This window comes from Hyposmocoma kahamanoa, unplaced genomic scaffold, assembly GCF_003589595.1.
Source record: "Hyposmocoma kahamanoa isolate Upper Pololo Valley unplaced genomic scaffold, ASM358959v1 63, whole genome shotgun sequence".
Classification (NCBI taxonomy): domain Eukaryota; kingdom Metazoa; phylum Arthropoda; class Insecta; order Lepidoptera; family Cosmopterigidae; genus Hyposmocoma; species Hyposmocoma kahamanoa.
Window position 1 is genome coordinate 10,642,189 of NW_020653851.1, and position 14,571 is coordinate 10,656,759.

Genomic DNA, 14,571 nt, shown 5'->3' on the forward strand with positions numbered 1-14,571 from the left:
CATTATGACAGTCGCAGCAAGAACGAGAGAAGAAAAAGATAGAATGTATGGCGTCGTCGTCAGTACAAACAAACAAGAGAATACGAGTAGCGCATGAGATAAGACCTATTTTGCCTGAAAGTCGGAATGAACATTGAAGTTCTTAAATTATTTACTAAGTTTTTTTCTAACAGAGCAATGTTAATAACAAGGTTTAATAAGAATAATTTCTCATCTAGCAATTATAATCAGTCATGCCCCTTGTAATATTATTTTCGGAACCGCAAACTAGAATGTGCAAATAAATAATGATTTAGAGCAAGCTTTCACTGGACGTTGATTAATTAAAAACTTAATTGGATAATGGTCGTCCCCACGAGAAACGACTGTTTTTTTCAGAGCAATCAGGGAACTAAAGAAGAACCCGCGATAAGCCTTGAGGCATTCTTGCATTGAGGCATTAATGGAGGGCATTCACTCACAACAAAACTTCGCAATTGGCGTTTAGCCAATGCATTCATGACGACGGGTCGACGCTTGTCGTGAAGTTTGAATAACTTAACTTGAAATATGAAAACGATCATTAATGAATACTCCTGTAACTGTAATTTTCATTAAAAACAAATAGAGACATTCATAACAGTACTTGAAATGAAGTGTAAAAAAAGAGCTCGCAATCTAATGGTGATAAGATTTCAGCTTATTAGACTCAATCTTGGCTTTTCATCAAGGCTTTTATCACATGAAAGTCATTAAAATAATACGTTAATTCAAGATCTGGCAATTTGCCTTAAAATTTATATTTCATACTGAAGATTTGGCTTCGCCTTAATAAAACAAAACGTTGAAGAAAAATTTATGTCTAAGATGTGGCAATATGGCTAGACGCCTTAGCCTATCCCGGAGGACAAACGTTTTACTACTACGAACTAGATGTAACAAATGATACTATTATGTGAAATTTATAACTCTCCTATTTAAGCATTAAAAACTTATAGACTAATTTTCGTTCTAAACAGTTGTCATTTTGCAGATGTAGCAATTTACACTACCGGTGCGATTATATAATTATTTTAGCATTCGGTTAAAATGTACTTGAAAGTTTTTGCTTTATTTTATTTGGGTCTGTGGTGAGACAGGCAGTATATTATCTGGTATGTTCCTCTAAAAGTGACTGCAAACCGCAATGACAAGTGCAACTGATACTTGAGGTTATGCTCACAATCCTGTAAATTCGCCTCGCGGCCGAGATCCGCCGCACTTCTTGTCGAAGCTGCTTAATTGAGCGCGGCCAGCACCCACTATATAGTCGATTATTATAATATCGCCGTAGATTACATGAAAATAGAAAATGCCTGAGGGCCCGCTTTCTTCCGAGCGACTTGCGGCAGCCTAGTTACCGGCAGGTGGGTGCAGCCACAATAAAAAATGCCAATCGTCTATCTCCACATGAAAGGCGACATGCCACTACATTTGCCGAAACTCTCATTACATCCTCTAATCGCAAATTATCTACTTTTATATATGTACCTTTTGGGCTTTTTTTACTTTCGTTGTAATGCAAACAAACAGCAACTTTAGCAAGCGGTCACAAATATAGTAATTTATCTGGTAGTATGGAATTGTCGCATTCCAATGGCGTGCAATCGTCTATATTCTCGAATCGACAGATGAAACTTTCTAACAGCGATCGAGCGCCTGGGGTGAAATCGCGAGCCGCACAGTCGCTGTCATGCTGCGCCCGCGACTCTCCGCCAAACGCTTGGTCGGGTATGTGCACAACATATGTTTATCATAATTCGACATCTGACATCTCCGACTACTACTTGCTTAATTTATTTTTCCGTTACGGTGGAAAACTAAAAATAAACAATTTGAATAAAACGAAAGCTTTTCTTTCTGCATTATATTATGTAGGAATAACTTTTACATTACATAACGATATCATATATCAGTCGTCTGATTGCGTAACATTACAATATATTATGGATGCAGTAGGACTGATGTTAAAAAAGACACGTGGTTGTCTTAATATAACGAAATTTCACTGCGGTCAAACTCACACAAGTGAAGAAACTTGAAATGGATTTCCGTAATTCAGACGATCGTATAAATAAATACCTACAAGAAAAAACATAGTTGCTCTCAAAACATGTAAGAACCCGAATGCAAAAGGAATCATGGATTAAGTGTAAACAGTCCTTAAATTACAGATTCACAGTCGTCAGAAATAGTTTTTGGGGATTCAATAAAGCTGTGGAAAAGCAAAAAACTAACAAACACCGTACGTCAATCTTAAAGCTCATATCGCAATAAAGATAATGTTAGCGTTAAAATAAAGCTTTGTCTTTCTTTTTTCTACTTAAAAGAAAGAGATGAATATAAATACTATTTATTAAAGATAATTAATTGTGACTAAGCGCGACCTTGCGCGATAAGGTGAAGGCCGTGTGTGGTTTCCTCTCGTCGCAACGGGAGCGGCGCGCGCGCTGCAGTGAAAGATGCAGCCGGTGCAGTTCCGGTGCTGCTGCACTCGGTCACTGGGTCATCACGGCCCCACTTGTTGGTGGGATGGTGGGGGAGCGCACGGGGAGGGTGCGTCGATGTTGCGCAGTCGCTCGGCGCAGTCGCCACCGCCATGTTAGCCGCGCTTGCGTCCGCGCCCACGCGCCACTAGCGCCCATGCCAAGCGCCGACCGCGCCGGGGCCCTAGGCTAAGTGTTTAGCTGAACGTGTTTCGTTGGTTGCAGGGCGCTGACGCTGGACTGTGACTATGAAGAGAACCAGATTGTTGCTGGCCATCGCTACGCTCCTGTTACAGGTTTGTACAATTTAAATTTGTTAATCTAAAAAAGTATTGGTTGCAAGAACGTATTGAAATTTGACTCAACACACACGACAACAACAACAGGACTCTAATGAAACAAAAACAGGACTCTAATGGCTCAAAGGATGAAATTAATTATATTTCAAAATGGTTGTTTTGAGCTTATATTTTATCAACGTATTCTTAATTTCATGTGTTGTTGATCACAGTTTAGTGTCACGTATTTGTTAATGAAAAGGTACAGTAAGTATTACTAATAAGCAATTAAAATCGTCCATTAGTTCTATTATTAAATTCTATTATAATAATTATTTACCAAAACCTAGAGCCTCACTTTTAAAAATTCAATAAAGTTCAAAATTCCGACACTACGCTTTAGAACACTTGATTAGAACAATAGTTTAGAATTGTGTAGCGCACAACACGCGCGAGGCGGCGGCAGGTGGGAGGGAACGAGGTGGCAAAAAGGCATAAAAGTAACGTAACATCAATCTAGGAGTCCAATCATCAACCGTGATCAGAGATACCGTTCCGGAAACGAACTCAATAACAGTCCAGCTGCAGTTTTAACTGCACACAAGATGACACTGACTTTTCTATATAAAAATTTGCTATACAATATTCCAATATCAAGTTCCAACTCGAGTCTAAAGTCTCACATAGACTTATCAAATACGCTTTAGTGTGTTCCGTTGCTTTTATAATTCGGATATTAAAGTGTAATGCCTAAGGAAAGTTTACCATTGATCATCTGTTTATTATTTGGGTGTAATTGACTGAGTAGTTAAATAATATAGGCCATTACAAAATATGCTCCAAACATGTCAAGCGAGTGACTCGATAATTCACATAATAATCGTAAGATGATGATTTCCCTAAGAACTCAGAGCATAAAAAGTACTTAATCCTCAATGAAACGCATTTAGTAACAGAAGAGCCCCTTACCTATTTCAGCCGCCGAGCAATAATGTGAGTATTGCTGCTTTCCGGTTATGAAGGTTAAGGATGCTCATGAAATTACAGAGACAAGGGACTTGTCAACTTATATCTCAGGGTGACGGGCGCATTGGCAGTACCCGTCAGATCTTTGTGATTTAAAGCACTGAGTGGCCACTGCAACCGTTATGGACAGGCGTGTCGCTTACCACCAGACGCACGATTTGTTCGCCCCGTCACTTGTTATTATAAAAGAAATGCATGTACCTATTTAATAAATTAACATAATTTTAATTATCATTTCGCCGGTGTTTTGTAGAAAATTCAATTTTGGTTTAATTTAAATTCAAGTTTTAAATTTAAAACAGGACGTAAATATTTTAAAACTTAAACCATGCTCCCCTGAAATTTTTTTCGAAATGGCGCTTACGCTCTTTTCTGAAACACCGACGATTTATTCTTTATCAAATAAAGAGCTTAGAAAGTAACGCAAACGACAGGACACGAACATCTTACGAGTATAATAAAATGCACGATGTTACGCGTTGAAATTTCTGTGAAACTGTTGGTTGAAAATAACAGATATTTTGCACTTTATGATGCATGAAGCGTTGAATTGGATGTAGCCACTGGAAGTAGAAAATAACTGTTTCGCATCGCAAGATCATAATAAATATATGACTTGAATGTATACATATACAAATAAAGAATAATATTCAAACAAAAAAATAATACATACATCAAAATTATCTAGAAATCAAGGATTTTTTTAGATATTTGGTTACCCTATTATATACAGGAAATGAAACTATTTTTCCGGATTTCAATCGCGTATATTTGTTTTTTCAAACATACCAACGTTTCAAACATGTGGTTTCAACTAGACGGTGCCACAAGTCACACAGTCACCGAAACAATGAATTTTATGCAAACCAAATTTCCCGATCGCATAAATTCATCCGTTAAGTACCCAGCTCGATCATGTGATTCAACACTGCTCGATTATTTTTATGGTGTTATGTTAAAGACAGAGTCTATACCAATCGAATGGATTACAGCCTTAAAACTTAAAATTCGTGAAGTGATTAATGAAATAGACCCACCATTTTATCAAAAAGTTATTAAAAACTTTGATGAAAGAATCAACATCTGTAACTTTGGTCGTGGTGGACATTTATCAGATATTATTTCTCATTCATAATTGCCAAATCTTACTTTTTTTAATACAATAAAAATTTTAATCATCGTCATCTAAATTTATTGCTTTATTTTGATTTAAAAAACAAAGTTCTTCTTGAAAAATCCTTTAAACCCTTTAAATTATTTCATAAATTTTGATAGACAATTTTATTTAACTTTAATAGGCTATATCGAGTTCTGAGGCTTTCGCGATTGTTACACGTTGGTTTGTTTGAAAAATGATCATAATATAATATATAACATAATTGACCATAGGACCTATAAAGATAGGTCCTATGGTCACGGTTGACTATAGGGCCTGTACTGACATGTAAAAGGCCCGAATCGTTGGTTTGCTTGAAAAAACAATATAGGCGACTTAAATTCGGTAAAATAGTTTCATTTCCTATGTGTAACAATCGTGAAAGCCTAAGAACTCGATATAGCCTATTAAAGTTAAATAAAATTGTCTATCAAAATTTATGAAATAATTTAAAGGGTTTAAAGGATTTTTCAAGAAGAACTTTGTTTTTTAAATCAAAATAAAGCAATAAATTTAGATGACGATGATTAAAATTTTTATTGTATTAAAAAAAGTAAGATTTGGCAATTATGAATGAGAAATAATATCTGATAAATGTCCACCACGACCAAAGTTACAGATGTTGATTCTTTCATCAAAGTTTTTAATAACTTTTTGATAAAATGGTGGGTCTATTTCATTAATCACTTCACGAATTTTAAGTTTTAAGGCTGTAATCGATTCGATTGGTATAGACTCTGTCTTTAACACAACACCATAAAAATAATCGAGCAGTGTTGAATCACATGATCGAGCTGGGCACTTAACGGATGAATTTATGCGATCGGGAAATTTGGTTTGCATAAAATTCATTGTTTCGGTGACTGTGTGACTTGTGGCACCGTCTAGTTGAAACCACATGTTTGAAACGTTGGTATGTTTGAAAAAACAAATACACGCGTTTTAAATCCGGAAAAATAATTTCATTTCCTATGTGTAACAATCGCGAAAACCTAAGAACTCGATAAACCTGTGAAGTCTAAATATTTTTAGACTTAGTTGCGTGTATTTAGAGGTAGCATTGACTTCAACTTTAAAATACTAGAAGAGCAGACTTAGCTTATTTACAACTTTATTACATGCATAGATTTGTAAAGTGATCGTATGTTTGAAACACATGAACAATCTATACGGTGCGCTCGGGCACGAAGCGATATGCGCACACTTCTACATTATTCAGCTTTTTCCGCTCGCGTTCCCCATAAGTAGGCTAATGATTCCGTTAGCACATCCACAAAACAGTGGACCATTGGAAGCTAACTGCGTGTGCCGATCTACGTATATCGAATCTTAAGAGAAATCAACGCGTTACGAGTTAATTCATCAACTGTAAGAACAAACCGAACAGATCAAAATAACTACTTCGTATTCATAAAGTTCATTTGCAAAAAGACTGTAAGCTTATTAAAGTCCATGCAAAGAAATTTTAAAAATTTATAGCGAAAACTATTATGCCCGTAATTTGCATCATCTTTCGTTCAAACCTTTCCATTTAGGATTTAATATTACTTTAGTAACTTTCTATTACACCGCCTTGGGCGTAGCAACTTTTTTTTATGATACTAAGTGACGGAACGAACAATTCGTGCGCCTGGTGAAAAACGACACGTCTGTCTATAACAGTTACAGTGCAACTTAGAGCTTTAAATCGCAAAGATCTGAGGGGCACTCGCACTGCGCTCGTCACTCTCAGACATAAGTTGACAAGTCCCATGCACCCGTAGTTTCACCAGCACCCTTTACCTTCAAAACCTGAACACATTAATACTCACATTACTACTTAGCGTCAGAAACAGTTAAGGTGGCATTCCCTGACGACCTCATAGAGTTTTTACTTTTTTTTTCAGTTTTTACTCATACAGATAAATATGTTTGCTTCATAATTTAAATGGAGCTTTCGTTGGAGTTTTTGGAGCTCAGAACTGGCTCCAAAGAATCCTTCCCATATCCTTGACGTTTACACACCACGCAGTTAATGCTCACATTGCTGCTTAGCGGCAGAAATAAGTAAGGTGGCAGTACTTCCCTGGACGAACTTTTTCACAAGGAGCCCTACGGCTACTAAAACTGCTTTAGATATCGAGACTATAGCATGTTGTTTACTATATACATTTGTATGTAAACACTTTATTATACCACAATGACAAATTTTCACAAACAATTTAAACCGTAGTGACATTTGCACATTAACTCCAATACACAAGTAAAATCTATGCAACTATTTCTATATTATACGAGTAATTTGCACCCGCGTTCGTGTTACTCAATTCATACCCCTATTGATAATAGTTTCATCAATGGAAAACCGTTCAAAACTAAAAACGCAGTTTACACATAACACATGTGAGTCGTGCAGGAAGCAACTGAAAAGGAACTGCCAACAGTCATGTCGTTGACCGCCAAAATGGCTTTTTTCAATTTCACTTTTACTGTGGATAAAATTTCGCAGCTTTGTAAGCGAATGATGCAACAGCTTCGAGCAACCGATTTCATTTTTCACATTCAAAAGGTTGTACTTCATATTACGTAGCAGTCATCATTCGATTGCGATCGATCAGATTCAATTTGATCGATGATTTAATGGGTACCGTTAGATGCGCTTGTCTGTTAACAATGAACTAACAATGTGATATTGATTTGGTTATTTCATTAATAACTGACTTTCCAGCTAGAAGTTACATGATCGGACTTGTTTCGGAGTTTATTGGAATTAAAACCTCTTTATATAAATAAAGCAACAGAAGCGGACTTTCTTTTTTTACCTTTTATGAATTTTACCATGATACTCACAAAAATAACCTTGTTATATTTTTACCAAACGTGTTTTTTTATTTTTTTTGGACTTGCGAATGTTCACGTCTACATGCAATAATAAATAACGAGGGACGGTACACAACATTAAAAGCAATTCGCGTCTGTTTGATATCTCTATATGGTCGTAGTAGAATGCAAGTACAATCTCACTAATTCGTGTTAGAAAGCAATTTGTCATAGAAAGTGTAAACGGACAATCGCTTTCGTCTGTCCAATGGATTTTGAACTACAGTGGACATAAGCGTCACAAAGGCTTATTGTCGAATCTGTTCTGACTCTACAATGGGTGCTTAACGCAATGATTCACCTGTCACTCCGACAATTAAGCCTGAAGAAGATATTATCAATTACTTCTTGTAGTTTGATTTATTGAAAAGGAAACAAATTTTGCAATATTTTGAGAAATTAGACAAAGTTTTATAATAAGAAAACTTGTATTTTAAGATGAACGAAGTGAATGCCTCTGAGCGAACGAAATTAGTCGATAACTTTTAAGCACGGCACGTTTGGCTCTTCATCGGGGCGTGGTGGTCCCAACCCTAATGTATAGTAGTGAGCGTTGGGTGTGGCAGAAAAAACATGAAAGTAGGGTGAATGTGTAGAAATGAGACCTTGGCGCAATATGTGCGGTATTAGTCTTAAAGATAGAATGCCTAACAGTGAGGCAAGAGAGCGTTGTTGACAAGGATAGAGACAGGGTTGCTTCGATGGTTTGGTCATGTAGAAAGAATGAATGTTGGTCTATTGACGGCACAAATTTATTGAGCGAATGTGAATGGAAGCGTGGGGAGAGATGGACCTCGGCGAACTATCTCAATCTCAATTAAAAAAGGCCGACTTAAAAGTACTAAGAATAAACGGGCATGTATGAAGAGATTGATGGGAGTAGAGGAGGCGAAGAAATCTCTTATTATTTTTATGACTTTTATGTGATAAAAGCAGTTTTGACGTATCACATATGGCTTTATTATACTAAGAATATGAGTTTATACTTGTATATCTACGTATAGTACATTCACATTGCTCGCTTATCTCCACAACGGCGAAATGCTTTCTCGCGCAGGGAAAGTGCTCACGCCCGAGGCCCTTCACGCGAAGGTTCAAGTTCAAGTGCCCGCGAAGCGCATGCGCTTTGTGTACGTTGTTATGAGAAGCGCTCTGTTATTTAGGCAATAAGGCTCCTTATCAGTTTTAGGATCCTTGTTAGAATGAGATATATTTTAACAATTTAAAAACAAAATTTGCCTTTCTCTTATTGTGTTAAATATCCCAAGACAATTTATTTATATTGTTGAAAAAACAAAATTACTTATTTTGGTAATTTAAAGAAAACTTTTAGCGTCCAAATATCCGAGACCCAATTTCACAGTTATTATTTATCATTTATATCCAAGGCTTCGAAATGTCTAAGCTCTTTTTAGAAAAGTCGATAATAGGAATTATCCACCCTCCACATGTTAAAGTCATTGTTAACATCTAAACAAAATTTTCCCTTTGTTACTTAGGTCATTATGGTTTTTGTCTATATGTTTGGTAGTAAGTTTTGTCGTGACGTATATTCACCACAACTGACTACCCTTTCCACACACTGATATGTAAATAACAAATAATATACCTATGTTTTTCATCATCAATGTCAAAAAATAATATTTCGAACGATTGAAATAAGAGATCAATGTCTCTATCTACCATGAGTTTATCCGCGAGACCCACTTTACAGTGACAGTAGCCGCGTTAAATATTTGTCATTTTTATATAGCAAGTTATACAGCGCCATAATCAATAAAATATCATAGTAGCGGAACTGTACTGAAACAAGTGCTTTATAGCATGCGTGTAAAGTATTTGTAAACCCCGACACCAAAAGAGGGGAGTTTTAGGCCTTTGCAACTATATCAGTGGTATCGTAACACCCAAACGGCTAAACTGATTTCAAGGCGGTTTTTTTTATTTGAAGGCAATTAAATAGGGATAGTTCTTAGCTATATCTTATAAATATCTCGATACCTTCAATCATCAAGTATATAACCAGAAGTAGAAACAAAATGTCATTTAATTTGTTTGAAAACTATTCGGCCAAATCATTACTGTGACAACTGCGCTCCGATTGGCCAGACCGAATTCGAAACAATTGACGGGTGTAATTAGGTACCGATGAAATGTGATTCCGTTTGTTTTGTAATTAAATATTCTGCTGTTTTTCCCACACCACCGATTGGAACAACCCCCAATGTTCGAGATATTATCTTTATTACAATAAATACAGAATATTTTTGGAATATACCGAGACATACACACAACGGTCTGTTCTTGGCGCTGTACTGTTTCAGTTTTCTAATTTGTGATTTCAGCGCCATGTAAGCGATATAAGGCCCATTTACCTGATGAGTTGCCAGGGATGGATGGCCCTTATTTCGTCTCTATTTTTGGTTATATACTCGATGCCTCCAATGAACACTACGCCAACTTTATTTTTTGATCAGTTTCTGTCATTTTTGTAAACAGCCATATTTATTTACTAATATTGGGTTCCCAGAATTTCGTGAAAAAAAAAAACAGAACAGGTCCAAAAATTAAGCTGGCGTATTGTTCATTGGAGTTATCCCTGTTGTTTACGTCGTCAGCTCTTTTCCCGATTAGTGTAGGGATCTCAGTATCAGATAAGATGAATGATGAAGATGAATATTTATTTTACTTTACTTTTCATTTTCTGCCTCCATGGCCGAACGGTTACCATGCTGGTCTTGCACGCAGAGGTCCCGGGTTCGGTTCCCGGACCGGGAGAAATATTTGTATGGCCTACATTTATTTATCTGGTTTTTGTGTAATTTGTGGTTGTCTTAGTTTGTCCTTGGCGCCAGCGACGCAGGGTTTCTCTAGTGCCGGGCGATGAGTGTGTGCGTTACTTATTTATTTTATCGATTTTACATTTGACATACTACGTATATGGTATAATATAGTAACTTTGAATTGGTGCTGCAACCAGCGCAGTCTGCAGACTGCTCGACTCCTCAACTAATTACAGTAGAACTATCGTGTTTGGGTTCATTAAGAGTCGATACTACCTCAGCTCGAATTCAAACTTTTCTCGTACTAATTCGGTTCACTTTGCTTGAGCCGAGCGGCAGGGACGCTGACGCTGACTTTATTTCAGAATTTATTTTTTACAAACGAAATTAAAGCCATTTGAAAAATGTGTATCGTAAGTAGCATACGTGTTCTATTTACTTCAGTTGGTTTAAAAAAAAATTAATTGGTATATGTAAAGTACCTATTGAATATAGCGGTTTTCTTGTTAAATTTCGAAAAAAGTTTGCGTTTATTTTCTATCGTGAATATTTTTAGGAATCGTGTTTACATTCCGTGTAGTAATCAGTATGATATCCTCAATTTTACTACATACAAATATATTCTTTCCAAAGTGATTAATTCCACACTTTCACTGTTATGCTGAATCAACCAAAGCCATTTGAGGTTGTAAAGACTTAAATTGATTTAGGCAAGTTATATTGCACAATTGTTTGATTACAGATGGTTACTAGATTGAGTTTTTGGGAGTAGGTATCTGTTTTGAATCGAGGGATTTTTAAATTTTTATTTCAGTTTTATTTAACTCAGCGTATTATTCAACGAAAAATAACATATTCAAAAATCTAAATCATATAACAACGTTCACAAACGAAGTTTACGTCTCAACTTTTTTTCTCTGCAGAACTAGAGAATTTGTAACAATGTAAGCAGGTTGTCGGTTTACCCGATCACGCACCATCTGATACGCACCTGAAACACACTTCCCACGTCCGGGAATTGTTAGTAGTGTGTAGACAATATAAAGAAATGAGTTAGGTGCATGTGTTGTATTATGAGGAACTAACCTTCCTTCTACAATCAAGATCTTGCGATGCCAATTATGACCAAAACTTTACTAAAAATTTTACTTGTATTGGAGATTTATTTCGTCGCAAGTATCGGAAATGGGAAATGTAGCGCAAGTTCTGTTTTTACAAGATACCTCAAATTCCAATTTGCAACCCCAAATTTGATTACCAGCCCAGCTTGAATTTGTATTTATAAAGAGGAAATGAATAACGAATAACTGACGGCCTCCGTGATCTAACGGTATACATTGTGGGCGCTGGATACGGAGGTCCCGGGTTCGATTCACTTATATGAACTTTTCCAAATTGGTTTTGATCTGGGTGTTCTAGGAAGTGGCCCAGAATTCCGTTCTTCTGGTACTCATAGGGAGTTCCCTAGTTTCAGACCAGGCAATTGGTGTGGTTGTAAAAAAATACACTTGCAATTTAACCAGGTTGTTTGATTACTTTTTATCAATTAGCAATCAGTTTATCCGGCTAAAAACAAAAGCACTAATAGTTTAGCAGTTAATTTTGTGGTGCCCTAGAGCCAAACCTAGTAAGGGACTACTATTTACAAAATCTTTTTTGGCGTAATACTAATCCCAGAGTAATTACTCACCAAACTGTAATGACAGCAACTTCAAAATCTTACAATTTACCAGAGATTTAGAAACCTTAAAACTTATTAAGACACATCTAGTTTACTTCGTAACCAGTAAAAAACCTAGTAAGTCACTTTAACCAATTCAAAACATAGCATGTATTTGAGTAAAGTAATTAAAGCGCCTTACTAGGTATTTGAATTGTGAAATGGTGCACAGTAGATTTGGTGCGCCGAGTGACGTCAAGCTGTTTTACAAAGCAATTAATACATGCAGCATAGAAAGAGTCAATAATATGAAGAAGAACTGCCTTAAATGCTTAAGATACCAAATTTTACTTTTTCACCTCATTAGCTCGAAATCTGCGTGTAAAAGCGTTTTTTCCACGCTAGCGTGGAAGCGGTTTTTCAAAATTCGAACTTGACGATTGGATTACGGTGCACCTAACTTTTTCTTTCGATAGAAAAAAACTATGCCACATTCAACGTATTAATAGACGTAATTTAAATTCGTTAGTATGTTTTATTTATCTTATTATTGTTGACATTAAATTGACAACGACATCTTATTTTGTTTATTATAACCCCAGTACAGGGTACTAAAAAAACCGACCTCAAAAGTACGTGGAATTAAATTGGACCACTATGGGGTACCCTCTTCCCAACAAAAAAAGAATCATCAAAATCGGTTCAAAAATGGCGAAGTTATCGCGTAACATACATACAAAAAAACATACAGTCGAATTGAGAACCTCCTCCTTTTTTTAAAGTCGGTTAAAAACTGATTTGTTTCTTTCATCTACATGAAAAGTTGTGTGTTTCGCTCAGCAGCAAAATTGTTTTGCGTCTCGTGCCTTAAAACCCTCGCCCGCGCCCTTTTCAGGTTTCAGTACAGGCACTCGCGTCAAGCAACAAGTTTGCTGCCTTGCTTAACAAATAACTATTATTTTTCTTCTTTCATTCGCATTCACAGATTAGTTGAAATGTTTGCCTTAGCTGGGAATCGAACCGACTAAAAATTCCAATACTCACTATTTTGTCGTACTAATAGATAAGATCAATGATAACAATAAAATCCTTCAATGAGCATTGGGGCGTACGATTAAATGTCCATGAAAAATTTTTAGTATCACTGTTTATATTCAAAAAGTAAAAACACGTTATAATTTTTTTATTAAACCTTTTACCGGAGAAGGATCGAAATAACATTTTATCAGGCCTGTATTTCGTCTCATAATAGCAGAATATCCACTAATTATAACTTCAATATCAAGATAGGTTCAAACGGGAGAATTAGACGGCCTGCAATATTTCCAGACCTTAAAAGCTTCTGGACATTTTTTATGATGCCATGTAAAAAAATAATTTACAATAAGTCTAAGACTGTACAATTGTTTTAAGGCTCAAGGTACAAAATGTTATTATTAGCATTCACCACAACACATTGCAGAAGGGTACACGAAGTGAATCTCAAGGGACTAGATCTGTGTATGAAAGAAAACGGGCCTCACTATTAAAATGTAAAAATTACAATTTGTAAATGTATATAACAATATATATATAACAATGTATATAACAATTTCGAATAATTTGCAAAAGAAAGTAATTTGTACTATATATACGCGTAGATACTCGGTACAACGTGTGCTGCACGTTAGAGTGGATATTACTATTATATTAAAATTAGATTTCTAGGTTATCTTTAACTGTCCCAAGACATAATGTGTATTAAAGATATTTTATCCTTATTATTAATCGCATCCATGGCAAGCTTTTCCAAAAATCTGTAGATGCAGTTATTATATTAACATAAATAAAAGAGATTTTCCTTTAAGTAAACATTACTATTTTAAGCATTTAAAGTATCTCTCCTTCATGCCCCATTGATTACTAAAATTTTGTCTAAAACGCTTACTAGGTTTTGCTCTTGGTCTGCCGAGTAACTTTTCTTATGTACACATTTTTGTCCGAAAATCGCCTCCATTGCAACGGAACAAGATAGGTCAATGTGTAGCTTGATGTACTGGCGTATGTACATAAATATTCAAAGTTAGTAAGGGATGTAAAATTTGTAATATATAAGTTGTAGTCATTTTTGTGACATCAATATTATCGTTGATTGGTGCCCTGCCTATTATACCTACTTTTTTACATTTAAAGGAAAACCTTGATTTATAATTTTTAGTTCTCCTGTAAAATTTTGTCTGATACACATAGGTTTTGTTCTGCAAATACTCGATCGCAGAAAAAGTACATATTTTTATAAATTTTGTACTTGTACTTTATACCGGCA

The 14,571-nt window shown here is 35.8% G+C and overlaps 1 protein-coding gene across 4 annotated transcripts in view; it reads left to right on the forward strand.

The window, feature by feature from the left end:
- The window catches only part of LOC113230558, a 47,570-nt gene that overhangs the window by 28,256 nt on the left and 4,743 nt on the right, over positions 1-14,571 (forward strand). For 2 of the 4 annotated variants that reach the window (XM_026464566.1, XM_026464567.1), the window contains exon 3: positions 2,730-2,800. In XM_026464566.1, coding sequence (XP_026320351.1) covers positions 2,753-2,800 — 48 coding nt within the window. In that variant the 5' untranslated portion in view covers positions 2,730-2,752. Of the gene's footprint in view, positions 1-1,692; positions 1,750-2,583; positions 2,801-14,571 lie in introns of those variants that run through there. The other 2 variants (XM_026464568.1, XM_026464565.1) reach the window with 2 other exon arrangements.